The 15384-nt window shown below is 53.6% G+C and overlaps 2 protein-coding genes across 2 annotated transcripts in view; both read right to left on the bottom strand.

The window, feature by feature from the left end:
* Elof1 (elongation factor 1 homolog (S. cerevisiae)) overlaps window positions 1-3395 on the bottom strand; it is a 6283-nt gene extending 2888 nt beyond the window's left edge. Inside the window, exon 1 of the mRNA XM_013033977.1 lies at window positions 3317-3395. The gene's annotated coding sequence lies outside the window, so the exon portion shown is untranslated. The remainder of the gene's footprint in view (window positions 1-3316) is intronic.
* A 7544-nt stretch (window positions 3396-10939) lies between these two features.
* Window positions 10940-14879, bottom strand: Acp5 (acid phosphatase 5, tartrate resistant). The gene is made up of 5 exons (XM_013033924.1): window positions 14597-14879; window positions 13915-14169; window positions 13455-13582; window positions 12803-13148; window positions 10940-11361 (listed from the first exon to the last, which is right to left on the bottom strand). The coding sequence occupies exons 2-5, from the start codon at window positions 14167-14169 to the stop codon at window positions 11095-11097; spliced, it is 996 nt and encodes a 331-aa protein (XP_012889378.1). The 5' UTR covers window positions 14597-14879; the 3' UTR covers window positions 10940-11094.
* Window positions 14880-15384: the final 505 nt, after the last annotated feature.

Raw genomic sequence — 15384 nt, forward strand, 5'->3', positions numbered from 1 at the left:
GCTGTCCCTGTGCCTCTTTGTGCTCAACACGAGCACTCTACCACTTGAGCACAGCTCCACTTCTGGTTTTTGAGTGGTTCATTGGAGATAAGAGTCTCACCAAGACTTTCCTGCCTGGGCTGGCTTTGAACCCAGATCCTCAGATCTCAGCCTCCTGAGTACCCAGGATTACAGGCATGAGCCATTGGCACCCAGCGGGACTCTGTTTTCTTCTTCTTTTTTTTCTTGGGGGGGGGCGGGGGAGGTCCAGTCGTGGGTCCTGAACTCTGGGCCTGGGTGCTGTCCTCAGTTCTTCAGCTCAAGGCTAGCACTCTACCACTTGAGCCACAGCACCACTTCCGGCTTTTATCTTTTTGCTTATGTGGTGCTGAGGAATCGAACCCAGGGCCTCATGCATACTCCACCAGGCCTCTGGTGAATGACTCAATGTAACCTGAGCTCCCGACACTCTGACCTTGACCTGCGCAATGGAGGATCGGCCATCTCAGCAGACAGCAACCCCTTTACTCTCCCTCCCTCTCCTCCACCTCCCTGTCAATCACGCCCCCGCCCCTCTGCCTCTGTCAAACACACCAGAACAAGGCCAGAGCCAAGACCTGAGTCCTGGACATGTTGGTGTCCCAGCATCCCCAAGGACACATTCCACAAGGGCAAGGGGTTTGGCCTCGGTGTCCCCAGGATCTCGAACTGCTCCTAACACAAAACTGCCCTCAACAAGTATTGCCTCAATGACTGAGAAGGAAGAGCAGTGGCTCCCGCCTTGAATCCTCAGCTGCACAGGAGGTTGAGATGTGAGAATCGGTGATGGAAGCCTGCCAGGGCACAAAGTCCAAGAGACTCTACCTCCACTGAACTAGCAGAAAAGCAGAAGTGCAGCTGTGGCTCAAGTGGTAGAGCACCAGCTTGGAGTAATGAAGCTCAGAGACAGTGTCCAGGCCCTAAGTTCAAGCCTAAGGATCGGCGGGTGTGCACACACACATACAAGGAAGTAAAAGGTTTAGCGGTAGAGTGCTTGCCTAGCATGCATGAAGCTCTGGGTTCGACTCCTCAATATCACATAAACAGAAAAAGCTGGAAGTGGAGCTGTGGCTCCAGTGGTAGAGAGCTAGCCTTGAGTAAAAGAAGCTCAGGGGCAGCGCCCAGGCCCTGAGTTCAAGCCCTAGGAGGAGTGGTCAAACTTTTTTTTTTTTTGGAGGGGGGGTCCGGTCGTGGGGCCTGAACTCTGGGCCTGGGCGCTGTCCCTCAGCTCCTCAGCTCAAGGCTAGCGCTCTACCACTTGAGCCACAGCACCACTTCCGGCTTTTTTCTTTTTGCTTATGTGGTGCTGAGGAATGGAACCCAGGGCCTCAGGCATGCAAGGCAAGCGCTCTACCACTGAGCCACTTTCCCAGCCCCTGTTCAAAACTTTTTTTTAAAAAAAAAGCGAAAGAAAGGAAGAAAGAATGAATGGCTAAGAACCTTACTAATCCATTCAATCAACATATCAGGCTCCTCTCCTTAACTTCTAGTGGAGGTGGACGGACTCTATAAACAAGTGCTCAGACAGCAGGTAGAAATCAAATGTTGGCGGGGCATGCAGTGGTTCATGATACTCAGGAGGCTGAGATCTGAGGATCACATTTGGAAGCCAGCCCACCCAGGAAAAGTAGTGAGACTCATCTCCAAAACACTACTCAGAAAACCCAGGTGCTAGGGCTGGGAAGGTGGCTCAGTGGTAGAGCGCTTGCCTTGCATGCCTGAGGCCCTGGGTTCAATTCCTCAGCACCACATAAGCTAAAAGAAAAAAGCTGGAGGGGCTGGGAAAGTGGCTCAGTGGTAGAGCACTTGCCTTGCATGCTCGAGGCCCTGAGTTCAATTCCTCAGCACCACATAAGCAAAAAGCTGGAAGTGGCGCTGTGGCTCAAGTGGTAGAGCATTAGCCTTGAGCTGAAGAGCTGAGGGACAGCACCCAGGCCCAGAGTTCAGGCCCCACGACCGGACCCAAAAAAAGAAAAAAGAAAAAAAGAAAAAAGCCGGAAGTGGCGCTGTGGCTCAAATGGTAGAGCGCTCGCCTTGAGCTGAGGGACAGCGCCCAGGCCCAGAGTTCAGGTCCCATGACCAGACCCCCCCCAAAAAAAAGAAAACCCAGGTGCTGTAGCTCAAGTGGTAAAGGGCTAGCCTTGAGCACAAAGAAGCTCAGGGACAGTGCTCAGGCCATGGGTTCAAGCCCCAGGACCGACAAAAAAAAGAAAGAAAGAAAAACATTCAAACGGTAGTGCCCACTATCAAGCTGTTCCATGGGAAAAGCTTTGGTGCAGTGGCAACTACTGACAAGACAGGCACAATGTGCAGATGCCAAGGCAGACGAAAGAGCAACTGTAACCATCACTCAGGCCAGCTTAAAACATGTTTGTCCTGAGTGTAGCTTGAAGGTGTTTTGTTTTGAATACCCAAGCTGGCTTCAAACTTTGATCCTTGGCCCTCCTGAGGAGTTAGGGTCACAGGTGTGAGCCAGCAGGCCCCCCTCTGCCCCCTCCCCTCCCCCTATCACTGAAGCTTTGTTATACCGCGAGGGAGAGGGGGAGAGAGAGAGAGAGAGAGAGAGAGAGCGCATCCGGTCACAGCAGCCGCATCTGTCACCTGAGCTGCCACCAGCCAGGACCAGCGAGTGTCTCGGTCCCCTTCTCACCCCGCACAAAGCTCAGCCCAGGAGACTGAGAATCACCGCACAACCTCCGCCCCCCTCCCCCAACGCTTCAGATCTGCGGGCGGAACCCCCCGAATCCCTCAGCACGCGGGGCCCCTGGTGGAAGCGCCGAGCACCTCCCAACGACTTGTTGAATGGCTGGATAAAGTTTCCTGGAAGTCAGGGAAGAGTCTACAGAGGGACCCCCGCAGAACCTCATCTCATTCCGGGGACCAGAGCAACCCCTCAACCCCAGGTACAAGGGGGGGGTGGGGGGGAGGCAGCTCGCACAACGCCCCCCTCCCTCCCCCTCCCCCCGCACATCAAACCCCAAAGCGGCTGGAAGGGGCTTCGCGTCCCCCCGCTACCCCCGGCCTCCCAGACCTGTCGGCGGGTGCACGGGACTGCGGGGCCCCGCGGGGCAGGGCCGGCGCCCCGCGATCGCGGCCCGCGGGGGCCGGGCCCAGAGGGTCCAGGCTCGGAGGGTCAGGGGGCGGGGCAGATGTCAATCTCCCCGATCGGCCGGCCCCCTCCCCCAAGCCAGGCCGCCCGGAAAGTTCCCGAGCCCCCGGTGAGCGATCTCCGGAGGGAGAAGAGCGCCCGGGCCCCCCGCACCACCCCAACGCCCGACCGCGGGCGCGAAGCTCTCACCCGGACTCGCTCTCGCTTCCTGCCGAGGCCGCGCTCACCCGGGAAACAGTGGTTTCCGACTCCGGGAGGAAACGGAAATAAATACTCGGCGGTCCAGGCCACGCCCACTCCCGGCGAGAAGCCACGCCCTCTTCCGGTGCCGCTCGACGCAGGCGTACTCTTAATTCGAACGCCCTGGTGTCGTGGTGCGCATGCGTGGCCTCAGGCTAGCTCTCCAGCAGAGAATTCTTTCCCTTTTCCTTTCTTTCTTTTTGTTTTGCCAGTCCTGGGGCTTGAACTCAGGGCCTGGAGGCTGTCCCTTAGCTTTTTCACTCAAGGATCCTATTCCACTACTTGAGCCACAGATCTACTTCTGACCATGTTTTGGTGGTGAATTGGAGAGAAGAGTCAGACTTTTCCTCCCTCTGCGGGCTTCGAACTGCCATCCTCAGACCTCAACCTTCTGATGTAGCCAGGATTACAGATGTGAGCCTCTGGCCTCTGGGTATCCTGTTTTAAGAAGCCTTCTTCAGCTGGGCACCGGTGGCTTACGCCTGTAATCCTAACTACTCAAGAGGCCTCTGAGATCTGAGGATCATGGTTCAAAGCTACCCCAGGCAAGAAAAGTTGGTGAGACTCTTATCTCCAATAAACCACTCAGAAAACCCGAAGTGGCGCTGTGGCTCTAGTGGTAGAGCGCTAGCCTTGAACTGAAGAGCTGAGGGACAGCGCCCAGTTCCAGACTAGCCTGGCTACATAGTGAGTCTCCAGTCTAGACCTCGTTCCACAAACAAAATAAACAAACAAAAGAAAAACCCAAACAGCTTCTGGATTGAGAATGTATGGTCCTGGTGAGCTGGGAGACCAGTCTGAGGATCAGAGTAAGTCAAATAAAAGTTGGCCTGAGGCTAGGGTGAAAAATGGACAGATTTTTTCAGATCTAAAATCTGAAGCTCAGGTGGTAATGCCTTGCAAGCCTAAAGAGGAGACAAACAGACACTGGTAAATCCTACTACATTTAAGATGAGCTGGGCACTGGTGGTCATGCCTTTAATCCTAGCTACTCGGGGAGCTGAGACCTGAAGATCACAGTTGGAAGCCACAGAAAAATCCAGGAGACTCTTATCTCTCAACCAGCAAAAAGCTGGAAGTAGAGCTGAGGTTCAAGTGGTAGAGTACCAGCCTTGAGTGAAAAAGCTAAGGGACAGCACCAGGCACTGAGTTCAAGTCCCAATACTGGCACAAAAAAAGAAAAAGAACTTACAATAAGGTGAAAGAAAGAGGAAAATCCAGGGTTGTTCCCATTTTCCAGAGCCCCTGAGTTTTGACTCATAGAGGAGGAAGACTGAAAGGAGATTATTTTTATTTTTATCAGTCATGGGGCTTGAACTCTGGGCCTGAGCGCTGTCCTTCAGCTTTTCAACTCAAGGCTAGCACTTTTACCACTTGAGCCACAGCGCCACTTCTGGTCTTCTGTTTATGTGGTGCTGAGGAATCGAACCCAGGGCTTCATGCATGCAAGATAAGCACTCTACCACTGAGCCACCTTCCCAGTCCTATTTTTATTTTTTGAAGGAAGATTTAAGAGGGAAGTTTAAGGGTATGAGATTAAAGAAAAAGAACTCTGGAACTTCAGAGGAAAGAACTCCTGGATTTTATTTTCAGTTGTGAGACTTAAACTCAGAGCCTGAGTGCTGTCCCTGAGTTCTTTTGCTCAAGGCGAGCGCTCTACCACTTGATCTATGACTCCACTTCTGGTTTTCTGATGGTTAATTGGAGATGAGTCTCCCAGTCTTTTCTGCTCGGGCTGGCTTTGAACTGCTATCCTCAGATCTCAGCCTCTGAGTAGCTAGGAATACCGGTATGAACCACCAGGGCCTGGCTGGAATTTGTTTTTCTTAGTAGTACTGGGGATTGAACTGAAGGCTTCACCTGCTAAGCAGGTGCTATACTACTTGAACCATGCCCCCAGCCCTTTTTGCTTTAGTTATTTCTCACATAAATTCTCAATGTTGTTATCATTTTGGGTTTTTGCCCATGACCAGCCTAGGACCTTGATACTCTATTGTTGTAAGGTAAATCATCCCAGAGGCCACATTTTAAAATATAAAATACTAGCCAGGCGCCGGTGGCTCACGCCTGTAATCCTAGCTACTCAGGAGGCTGAGATCTGAGAATCGCGATTCAAAGCCAGCCCGGGCAGGAAAGACCTTGAGACTCCTATCTCTAATAAAAACCACTAGAAAACCGGAAGTGGTGCTGTAGCTCAAGTGGTAGAGTGCTCGCCTTGAGCTGAAGAGCTGAGGGGACAGCGCCCAGGCCCAGAGTTCAAGCCCCATGACCGACAAAAATAATAATAATAATAATAAAATAAAATATAAAATACTGGAGTTTTTATTATACAGTTAACAGGCCGCAGGCCGCCAGTTGTTACAAAGGCCTGCAGCACGCAAATACACATAACCCAGCTAGGAAACATGCTAAAAAGGAAAGAAATAACAAGAACAGTACCAACAAGGCAATTCAGCTCCGGAGAGCTGATTTGGGACACGATGATAACTGGAGACAAGCCAGGAGACAGCACTCAGGACATGATCAGAGAGGCTCAGGAGGCATAGATTCCCCGCAGCGAGGCTGGTCCGGGCCTAAATAGGTCCACACAGGGGGCAGATCCTCAGGAAATTCCCAGTTCCAGGCATTGGACTGACAGATTCAGTAACCTATCAGCCAAGTGCCTGCCCCTGCCTGCAGGGGTCCAGGCATGCCCATTATCTGGGAGGCAGGTGATTGGGGGGGGGGCCTCCCTTCCCCCAGCATAAAGACAAGATGTGGCCAATATGGTGCTGGCTAGACTTTACCTCCTTACTTCACTATGTGTGCTTCTCATTAGCTGGGATCAAAGGTGGGAACCTCAATGTCTGTCTTATTCATTGAGATGGGCATTTCCCCAACTTTTTTGCCTGGGCTGGTCTTGAACTGCTGTCTTTCTGATCTCTGCCTCTTAGATAACTGAATTAAAAGCATGAGAGCCACTTACCAGGCATGGATAGAATCTTGAGTCACTAAGCCGGGCACTAGTGGCTCAGGCCTGTCATCCTAGCTCCTCAGGAGGCTGTGATCTGAGGTTCAGAGCCAGCCTGGACAGGAAAGTTTGTGAAACACTTTTTTTTTTTTTTTGTCGGTCGTGGGGCCTGAACTCTGGGTCTGGGCGCTGTCCCTCAGCTCTTCAGCTCAAGGCTAGCGCTCTACCACTTGAGCCACAGCGCCACTTCCAGCTTTTTCTGTGTATGAGGCGCTGAGGAATCAAACCCAGGGCCTCATGCATGCTAAGGCAAGCACTCTACCACTGAGCCACCTTCCCAGCCCTATAGAGATGATTTCAAGGACCCAAGACTTCAAGATTTGGGGTCAAGGAAGTTACTGGGTTGCTGGCCTGAGGATCAAAGCATAGAGAAGAAAAAGGGCTTGGAAGGAAATCAGGGGTGTCCTTTTAAGAGTTTAGCCAGAGAAGTGCCCAGGAGAGTCTGGGCAGCCAGTGAGGCAAGAGGTGAAAGCTGTGTGTGTGTGTGTGTATGCTTTCCTGGAAGCTTCTAGAAGAAAATTTTACCCAGTGCTGAGAGTCTAAGGGAGATGAAGAGAAATAGCTGTTGACTTTGGCAAGAGTTTGGTCACTGATGGATCTTGATAAGAACTATTTCACTTGGCGGGTAGAGGGGGAGGGTTGGCCATTTATGTTCCAATGGTGACTTTCCAGAAGGTCCACTAGGTGGCGGTGTGACCCTGGAATCAGCAACTTCTATGCACACAGGACAGAACCACACTGCTCCTGTTCTTTTCCTTTGCAACTTGGGGCTTCTACTGAATGGTGTGTACACACACACACACACACACACACACACACACACAGAGCTCTTGGTTTTGTTTTCAATTAGTTACTTAGCCTCCAGATAATTCTTCTTCGTTTTTTTTTTTTGCCAGTCCTGGGGCTTGCACTCTGGGCCTGGGCGCTGTCCCTAAGCCTCTTTGTGCTCAAGGCTAGAGTTCAACCACTTGAGCCACAGTGACACTTCTGGCCTTTTCTGAGTAGTTTATGAGAGATAAGAGTCTCACAGACTTTCCTGCCCAGGCTGGCTTCAAACTGTGATCCTCAGATCTCAGCTTCCTGAGTAGCTAGGATTACAGGCGTGAGCAGACAGAGACTTTTTCTTGGTGGTGGTGGTGGTAGTTTTGGGGCTTGCACTCTGGGCCTGGGCGCTGTCCCTCAGCTCTTCAGCTCAAGGCTAGCGTTCTACCACTTGAGCCACAGCGCCACTTCCGGCTTTTTCTGCTTATGTGGTGCTGAGGAAATGAACCCAGGGCCTCATGCATGCGAGGCAAGCACTCTACCACTGAGCCACCTTCCCAGCCTCCAGACACTCATCTCCAATTAACCAAGAAAATACTGGAAGTGGAGATTTACCTCAAGTGGTAGAGAAGCAGTTATGCAAGCCTAGAGACAGAGAGAGATCCTTCATTCAAACTTCAGTACTAGAAAAAAAATAAATGTCCTTCTTAGCCCAGCTGGACCCCACCCCCCAGGCTGGCCAATGTTCATTCATGCATTCTTTTTTTTGTTTGTTTTTGTCCGTCTTGGGGCTTGAACTCTGGGGCTGAGCCTTGTCCCTGAGCTCTTCAGCTCAAGGTGAGCGCTCTACCACTTGAGCCACAGCACCACTTCTGGTGGTTTATTGGAGATAAGAGTCTCACAGACTTTCCTGCCCGGGCTGGCTTTGAACTGTGATCCTCAGATCTCAGCCTGCTGAGTAGCTAAGATGACAGGCGTGAGCCCCAGCGCCTGGCTGGCCATTGTCCATTCTGCCTTGCTAACCTATCCTGCTTTGCTTGCTGCTTTCTGGAATTCAGGTGGAGGGGCCTGGGCTGCAGTTCTCTCTGCTACTCATTCCCCGCGTGACATTGTGCTGTCGCTTCTCCTTTCTGAGCTCTGGGCCGTGGGAATGGAGCCGGCGGACCGCTGTGACCTGTGATTCAATCCCTTGCTAGCCAGGAGCAGCTGAGTCAGTGGGGAGAGGTCCCTAGCGAACTGCCTGGATTCCCCAAGACTGAAGGTCTGAGCTGGGAATAATGGCATACTCCTGTAGTCCCAGCCACTCAGGAGACTGAAGCAGGAGTATTTTTTTTGTTTTCTTTTTTTAATTGCACTCATTCAAGAGCGGTTTAGGCAGCATAGTAAATCCTACTGAGGCTTGAACTCACAGCCTGGGTGCTGTCCCTTATATTTTTCTTTTTGCTCAGGGCTGGCCCTTTACCACTTGAGCCACAGCTCCATTTCTGGCTTTATATTTTGTCAGTCATGGGCCTTGAACTCTGGGCCTGGGCGCTGTCCTTCAGCTCTTCAGCTCAAGGCTAGCGCTCTACCACTTGAGCCACAGCGCCACTTCCGGTTTTCTAGTGGTTTTTTGGAGATAAGAGTCTCACAGTCTTTCCTGCCCGGGCTGGCTTTGAACCTCAATTCTCAGATTTCAGCCTCCAGCGTATCTGGGATGACTCTCAGGGCCACTGGTGTCGCCTGGCCCGCCCCAGCCACAGGGGACTTGAAACACCTGCTGCACAACAATGCTGTTTTTACAGCTCTGCCCCCAGCCGGTGCTAATGCCAGCTGGGCACACGCTATGAGAGGGCTGGCACTTTGGGAAGATGGCTTTGGTTCATCGTGAGAGTAGCAAATGGAAGGGGCGTGGTTACCACACTTGGGATGGTCTTTCTAGATTGATCTAAGCGAGGCTGGTGGCAGCTGGAGCCAAACAGTGGGGTCTCTGCCCTGTAGCTGCTCAAGGGACAGTGTCTGAATCGCCGGGCGCTGGTGGTTCGGGCTGTCAGCGGGTGGACATTACTCCTTGTTCCCAGAGAGGGAGCATGAGGAGGCGTGGTTAGGGGCTGGGGGCGTGGCTCCGAGGCAGGGGCGTGGCTTAAACATGGGGCGTGACTCAGCTGCAGCGCTCCAGAGTACAGTGGCACCGCGCTAGCGGGCACGTCTCTGTTGTAGGGCGTGGTTAAGAAGTAGGGGTGTGGCCACGATGTGACTGACTCCGCAGAGGGCTAGATGGTAGGGGGCGTGGCTCGATGGAAGGGGCGTGTCTCAGCTGTAGGGCCGTAGTGCAGCACGAGGGGGCGTGGCTCTGAGTTGACCTGCGGCTCTGCGGTGGGAGTGGCCGAGCAAGGGGGCGTGTCTAGACGGTAGAAGGCGTGGCTTTTGCCCAGCTTGCCTTCTTCTGAGGCCCAGGGCGCCAACCCAACCCAGCACGTGGGGCAGGGAGCAGGGAAAGTCTCATCCTAAGGAGTTAGCCCGGCAATAATAGTTCTAGAAATTTCCCTACATGCCTAGTTTCACAGACATACAAAGGTTTAGTTCAGGGCAAGCCATGGCAGGTCGATTAGTATGAGGGGAAAGATTGAAAAAAAAACAAAAATCCACCTCACAAGTGAACCAGCCAGGAGCTAATGAGTGATTTGAGGTGCAGTCTCTGTGGCCATCAAATAAAGAGCTGGGGGGGGGTATGGCACAGGAGTAGAGCAATTACCCAGCATGCACAAGGCTCTTCTCTCAATTGCCAGCGGGGGGGGGGGGGGGGGTGTCTAAACAAATGGTACTGAGGCTAGGAGTCAATCCTGTTTATCCAGAAACATGTCTGCACACACATAGGAAACAATGTACCAGACGATTATTTCAGCGTTCTTTCACGCTGGAAGCCATCCAAGGGACCATCAGTTAACAGCTGCTTTGTGGTTTGAGGCCGGATCGGGATGTCTGGTGGCCACAGAAAAGTCTCTCAACGGCTGACAGACAGGGCAGATCTTCAGGTAGGAGGAAGAAAACCAAAGCAGGCACCAGCCATCCCAGCGACAGGGAGGCTGCACCCTGAAGGATCTAGGATGGAAGCTAGCCCAGCACAAAAGTCCAAGAAACTCTCTTCATCTCCAGTGAAGGAGCAAAATGCAGGGTTGAAGCTGAGCGCCGGTGGCTCACACCTGTCATCCTAGCTGCTCAGGAGGCTGAGATCTGAGGATCAAGGTTCAAAGCCAGGCCAGGCAGGAAATCCATGAGACTCTTACCTCCAATAAACCACTCAGAAAACTGGAAGTGGCGCTGTGGCTCAAGTGGTAGAGCACCAGCCTTGAGCTGAAGAGCTCAGGGACAATGCTCAGGCCGAGTTCAAGCCCCATGACTAACAAAAACAAAACAAAACAAAAAAAGCAGGCTTGAAGACACACTTGTAATCTAACTAATCAGGAGGGGTTGTTGTTTGGGGTCAGCTTGGACAGGAAAGCTGTGAGACTCTTTAATCTCCCATGAACTAAAAGCTCCCAAGTGACGCTGTGGCTCAAGGAGTAAAGCACCAGCCTTGAGCCAACAAAACAAAACAAAACAAAAATCCCAGGAACAGCACTCAGGCTCTGAATTTGAATCCAAGCTCCAGTGTACACACACACACACACACACACACACACACACACACCACATCTTCATTTGATTCCAGCTCATTCTGGAAAGGGATGAGGTTGGGGGCGAGGGGAGGGGGGCAGTAATCCAGGGTCCCCAAATTTTGTAGCCCTGGTTTCTGAACAAAATCCAGGCACAAGCGTAACCTTGACAACTATTTCTTTATTGAGTGGCAGCAAAAAATAATAATAATACTTGATTCAGAAAAAGCTCCTCACCTTTCCTATGTGAAGGTATCTGTGGCTTCCCTCAAGGGGGGGCAGGGTCCCCCATAATGCCCACCCTCCAGGCCCTGCATGGCTCAGGCCCCCAAGTGTTTGGAGGAGCGGGGCCGGGGTCGCCTGGGGAGGCTGGTCTTGAAGAGGGATTTTCCTGAAGCTTCAATGTAGGTGACGCTCATCTCCTTGGGGCTGATCTCCACGTAGGCAAAACCACCCAGAGAGTCCTCGGCCCCGTAGTGGAAGCGGAGGTAGCCATTGGGGACTTTGCGCTGATGTCGTACGGAGGGATCCATGAAGTTTCCTGCCCCGCTCAGTACGTAACCCACGCCGTTGTCATCCTGCAGATACTGAGAGACAGAGGGGGCGGGGGCAGCTGGGAGAGCAAGCAGGGTTATGGAAGCTTCCAGACCCACCACGCCTGGCTCAGATGCACGGCTACAAGGGCACCTGAGCAAGTGGTTCAGGATCCCTCAATTCCTCCTCCTGCAGGTGTAGCAGCACACAGTGAGCACTGGCAAACTGTAGGTATTAGGCTTTGGGAAGGAGGTCCGAGGTACTAGGATTTGAACTCAAGGCCTGTTGGTAAGAACTCTACTGTCTTGAGTCACATTGTGGGTCCTTGTATCTATAGTATTTTTTTTTTTGCCAGTCTTGGGGGTTGAACTCAGGGCCTGGGTACTATCCCTGATTTTTTGCTCAAGGCTTCTGGGATTCTACCATTTGAGCCACAGTGCCACTTCCAGCTTTTTCTGCGTGTGTGTGGTACTGAGGAATCGAACCCAGGGCCTTATGCATGCTAGGCAAGCACTCTACCGCTAAGCCACCTTCCCAGCCCAGCTTTAGTATTGTTTCAAGTAGGATCTTGTGTTGATTCCCAAACTATCTCTGAACTCGGGGCCTGGGCGCTGTCCCTCAGCTCTTCAGCTCAAGGCTAGCACTCTACCACTTGAGCCACAGCGCCACTTCCGGCTTTTTTCTTTTTGCTTATGTGGTGCTGAGGAATCGAACCCAGGGCCTCATGCATGCAAGGCAAGCACTCTACCACTGAGCCACCTTCCCAGCCCCAATCACGACACTATTATTACAACTAACAAACTCACCTATTAATTGAGATGGGGGTCACATGTATCTTTTTTTTTTCTACGCCAGTGCTGGGGCTTGAAGTCCTTGAGCTTTTTCTACTCAAGACCAGCACTGTACCCCTGGAGCCACAGCCCCCAGCCCCACTTCTGGCTTTTTCAAGTAGTTTATTGGAGATAAGAGTCTCATGGAATTTTCTGCCAGGGCTGACTTTGAACTGGGATCTTCAGATCTCAAGTCTCTTAAGTAGCTAATATTATAGGCATGAGTCAAAGCAACTGGCTTTTTCAAAGATTTTGAGTTGATGCAAGCTGGCCTGGCACTTCTGCAGCTGGGATGACAGATGTATCTCCCCATGGTCAGTTATTTAGTTGACATGGAGTCTCACTGACTTTTTTGCCTTACTTAGCCTTGAACCTCAGTATTTCCTTTCCCCTCCAGTCATCTCTATCTTCTGAGTAGCTGGGGCTACAGAGGCACAAGCCACCCCCTCTGAGTTTATTAGGGCTTTTAAGGGACTCGCAAGCCCTCTACCCCTGAACTATCCCCATCCCCAAGGGCACAGAGTTTGAAAAGGCTGGGTACCAGTGCCTTAGCTCATACCTGTAGTCCTAGCCAATCAGGAAGCTGAGATTTGAGGATCTCGGTTCCAAGCCACGATCTCCGCCCCAGTTCTCTGTCTTCCCCCTCTCCCCACAAGGCCCTTACCTGAAGATTGTGGTCGTGGCCACACAGGTAGGCTGTGACCCCGTGTGCGGCCAGCAGCGGCTGCAGCCGCTTCACCAGGCAGTGGGTGGGGCCGTGCTCAGCGATGGACCAGACCGGGTAATGGCCGGCCACCAGCACGAAGTCTTCTTTGGCTGCTGCCAGCTGTTTCTTGAGCCAGGCCAGCTGGGTGCGGGCCAGGGCGAGGTCTTGGGGCATCTCCGGCTGCTGGCTGACAAAGTCATCGGAGTTGCCACACAACATCACCGTGTCCAGCATGAAGATGGCCACAGACATATTGGTCCGTGGGATCTTGAAGCGCAGGCGGTAGTAAGGGCTGGGGAAATTCCTGGAAAGGGAACAGAAGTTGTGAGTGAATTTTCCTTTTTGTTTTGTTTTAGTCAGTGGTGGGACTTGAACTCAGGGCCTGAGTGGTGTCCTTGAGATCTTTTAACTCTCAAGGTGAGTGCTCTACCACTTGAGCCACAGCGCCACTTCCGGTTTCCTGGTGGCTCATGGGAGACAAGAGTCTCATGGACTTTCCTGCCTGGTCTGGCTTTGAACCAAGATCCTCAGATCTCAGCCTCCGATCTCAGCCTCCTGAGTAGCTAGGTTAACAGGCGTGAGCCACGGGTGCCCGGGCAAGGATTCTCACCAGCGCTTCGAGATCTTCGAGTAGGCGATCTGTGCCGAGACGTTACCCAGGTGGTCGTGGTTTCCAGCCAGTACGTACCAGGGAACGTTGCGAAGGGCACGGTCAGAGAATACGTCCTCGAAGGTCTCCTAGGGTAGGAGAGGCGGGGAGGGCACCCCTCCATTAGGGCCAACAGCTCCCCAGTGCTCCTAGCAAACAGGGAAGTCATTGCTCTACAGAATTACAGGTAGCAATCTGGGCCTGGGCGCTGCCCCTCAGCTCAAGGCCAGCGCTCTACCACTTGAGCCACAGCGCCACTTCTGGTTTTCTGGTCATTCATTGGAGATCAGAGTCTCACGGACTTTCCTGCCCTGGCTGGCTTTGAACTGCGATCCTCAGATCTCAGCCTCCTGAGTGGTGACTGGACTGGGGTACCCCCCCCTCGCCCCACACCCCCCCTCCCAGACTACGGAGCACGTACCTGGAAGCGCTTGTCGTTGGCCTCGTGAACACCGGTGAAGTAGAAATTGTCCCCTAGGGACAGGATGAAATCGGCACCCAGAGTCTGCACGGTCCGGGCGATCTCCTTAGCATTAGCCATTTCCCGAGCAGTGTGGAAGGGGGCATTGGGGACCCCTCCCCAGTCCCCCACCGCCACAAACCGCAGGGCAGGGGCCGGGGCAAAGCAATCAGCCGAAGGCAGCAGGAGAAGCAGCAGCGCGGCCCACACGGCCATCTGTGAGGAGAAGAACACAGGATGTGGGGCCTGGGCTGAGGTCTGGGGAGCGAGCTCGGGACACCCCAACTTCTCCAGCTCTGCTCTGGTGTCAGTGGCCATTGCAGGGCCTTGCCCTCAGGGTCTGGGCGCTGTCCCTCGGCTCTTCAGCTCAAGGCCAGCGCTCTACCCCTTGAGCCACAGCACCACTTCTGGTTTTCTGGTGATTTATTGGTGATCAGAGTCTCAGGGACTTTCCAGCGCGGGCTGGCCTGGACTGTGATCCTCACATCTCAGCCTCCTGGGATTCCAGGCATGAGCACTGGCGCTGAGCTTGGGGTGACAAATGAGTCCTGCCCGCATTGACTCCATCCAGGGGGTCCGGGTAGGGTGTGACCTTGAAGCTGCGTCCCCCCCTCCCTTGTGTCCCTCTGCTCCCCACACTCACCCTGGCGGGCGCCCTCCCAGGCCAGACCCCGGCCGGGCAGCTGGTCAGGAAGAGGTGCTGGGTTTCTGGGCTGGAGTCGGGGTGTCCAGGAGACTTTATTCCCTGCGATGGGAAGTGGACAGGGAAAGATTGATGCGGTTTGCTCCCAGGGCTGCCCCCCAATTCTTCCTCCTTCTCGGGTCATGTGAGTCTGCACTTCCCCATGCCAGAAGAGGGATTGGGGTGTGTGAGTGTGTGTGTGTGTGTGCATGTGTGTCTCTGTGTGTCTGGGTGTGTGTTTGTGTGTGTGTCTGTGTGTCTGGGTGTGAGTGTGTGTGTGTGTCTGTGTGTGTGTCTGGTGTGTGTCTGTGTGTGAGTGTGTGTGTGTGTCTGTGTGTGTGTCTGGTGTGTGTCTGTGTGTCTGGGTGTGACTGTTTCCGGGTGTGCAGCTGGGACTTTGCATAGATGACACATCCGCCCGCCCTTGGGGGGACCTGTGTGCCCGCAGGGGTTCGGGGTTCGGGGAGTCTGGCTCCCTGTGCCTGGGATTCCCACACCCACGTTTTTGGGGTGGTCTGGGCGTGGTGGTCACACACTGACCCGAGGTGGGAGGGGGGCTTCCTGTGCCCCCCAGGGCGCCCCCACCCCCCTCGGGGCAGCAGCCGGGGGCTCCTTTTCCAGGAAGTCGGGGGGCCGCACTCTGCTCCCCGCACCCCCCACTCCAGCTGAGGAAACTCGGGCCAGACGCGCCACGTGACTGCGGCCTGTTGACCCCAGAGGGGGAGGGGAGGGGAGGGGAGGGGGAGGGG

The sequence above is a fragment of the Dipodomys ordii genome, unplaced genomic scaffold (assembly GCF_000151885.1).
Source record: "Dipodomys ordii isolate 6190 unplaced genomic scaffold, Dord_2.0 Scaffold180, whole genome shotgun sequence".
Taxonomy (NCBI): Eukaryota; Metazoa; Chordata; class Mammalia; order Rodentia; family Heteromyidae; genus Dipodomys; species Dipodomys ordii.

Coding starts and splice junctions, on each gene's coding strand:
- Acp5 (XM_013033924.1), bottom strand. CDS start 14,169: ATGGCCGTGTGGGCCGCGCTGCTGCTTCTCCTGCTGCCTTCGGCTGAT. Junction 13,149..13,454: donor TCGAAGATCTCGAAGCGCTG/GTGAGAATCCTT, acceptor TTCCCTTTCCAG/GAATTTCCCCAGCCCTTACT. Junction 11,362..12,802: donor GCCACGACCACAATCTTCAG/GTAAGGGCCTTG, acceptor TCTGTCTCTCAG/TATCTGCAGGATGACAACGG.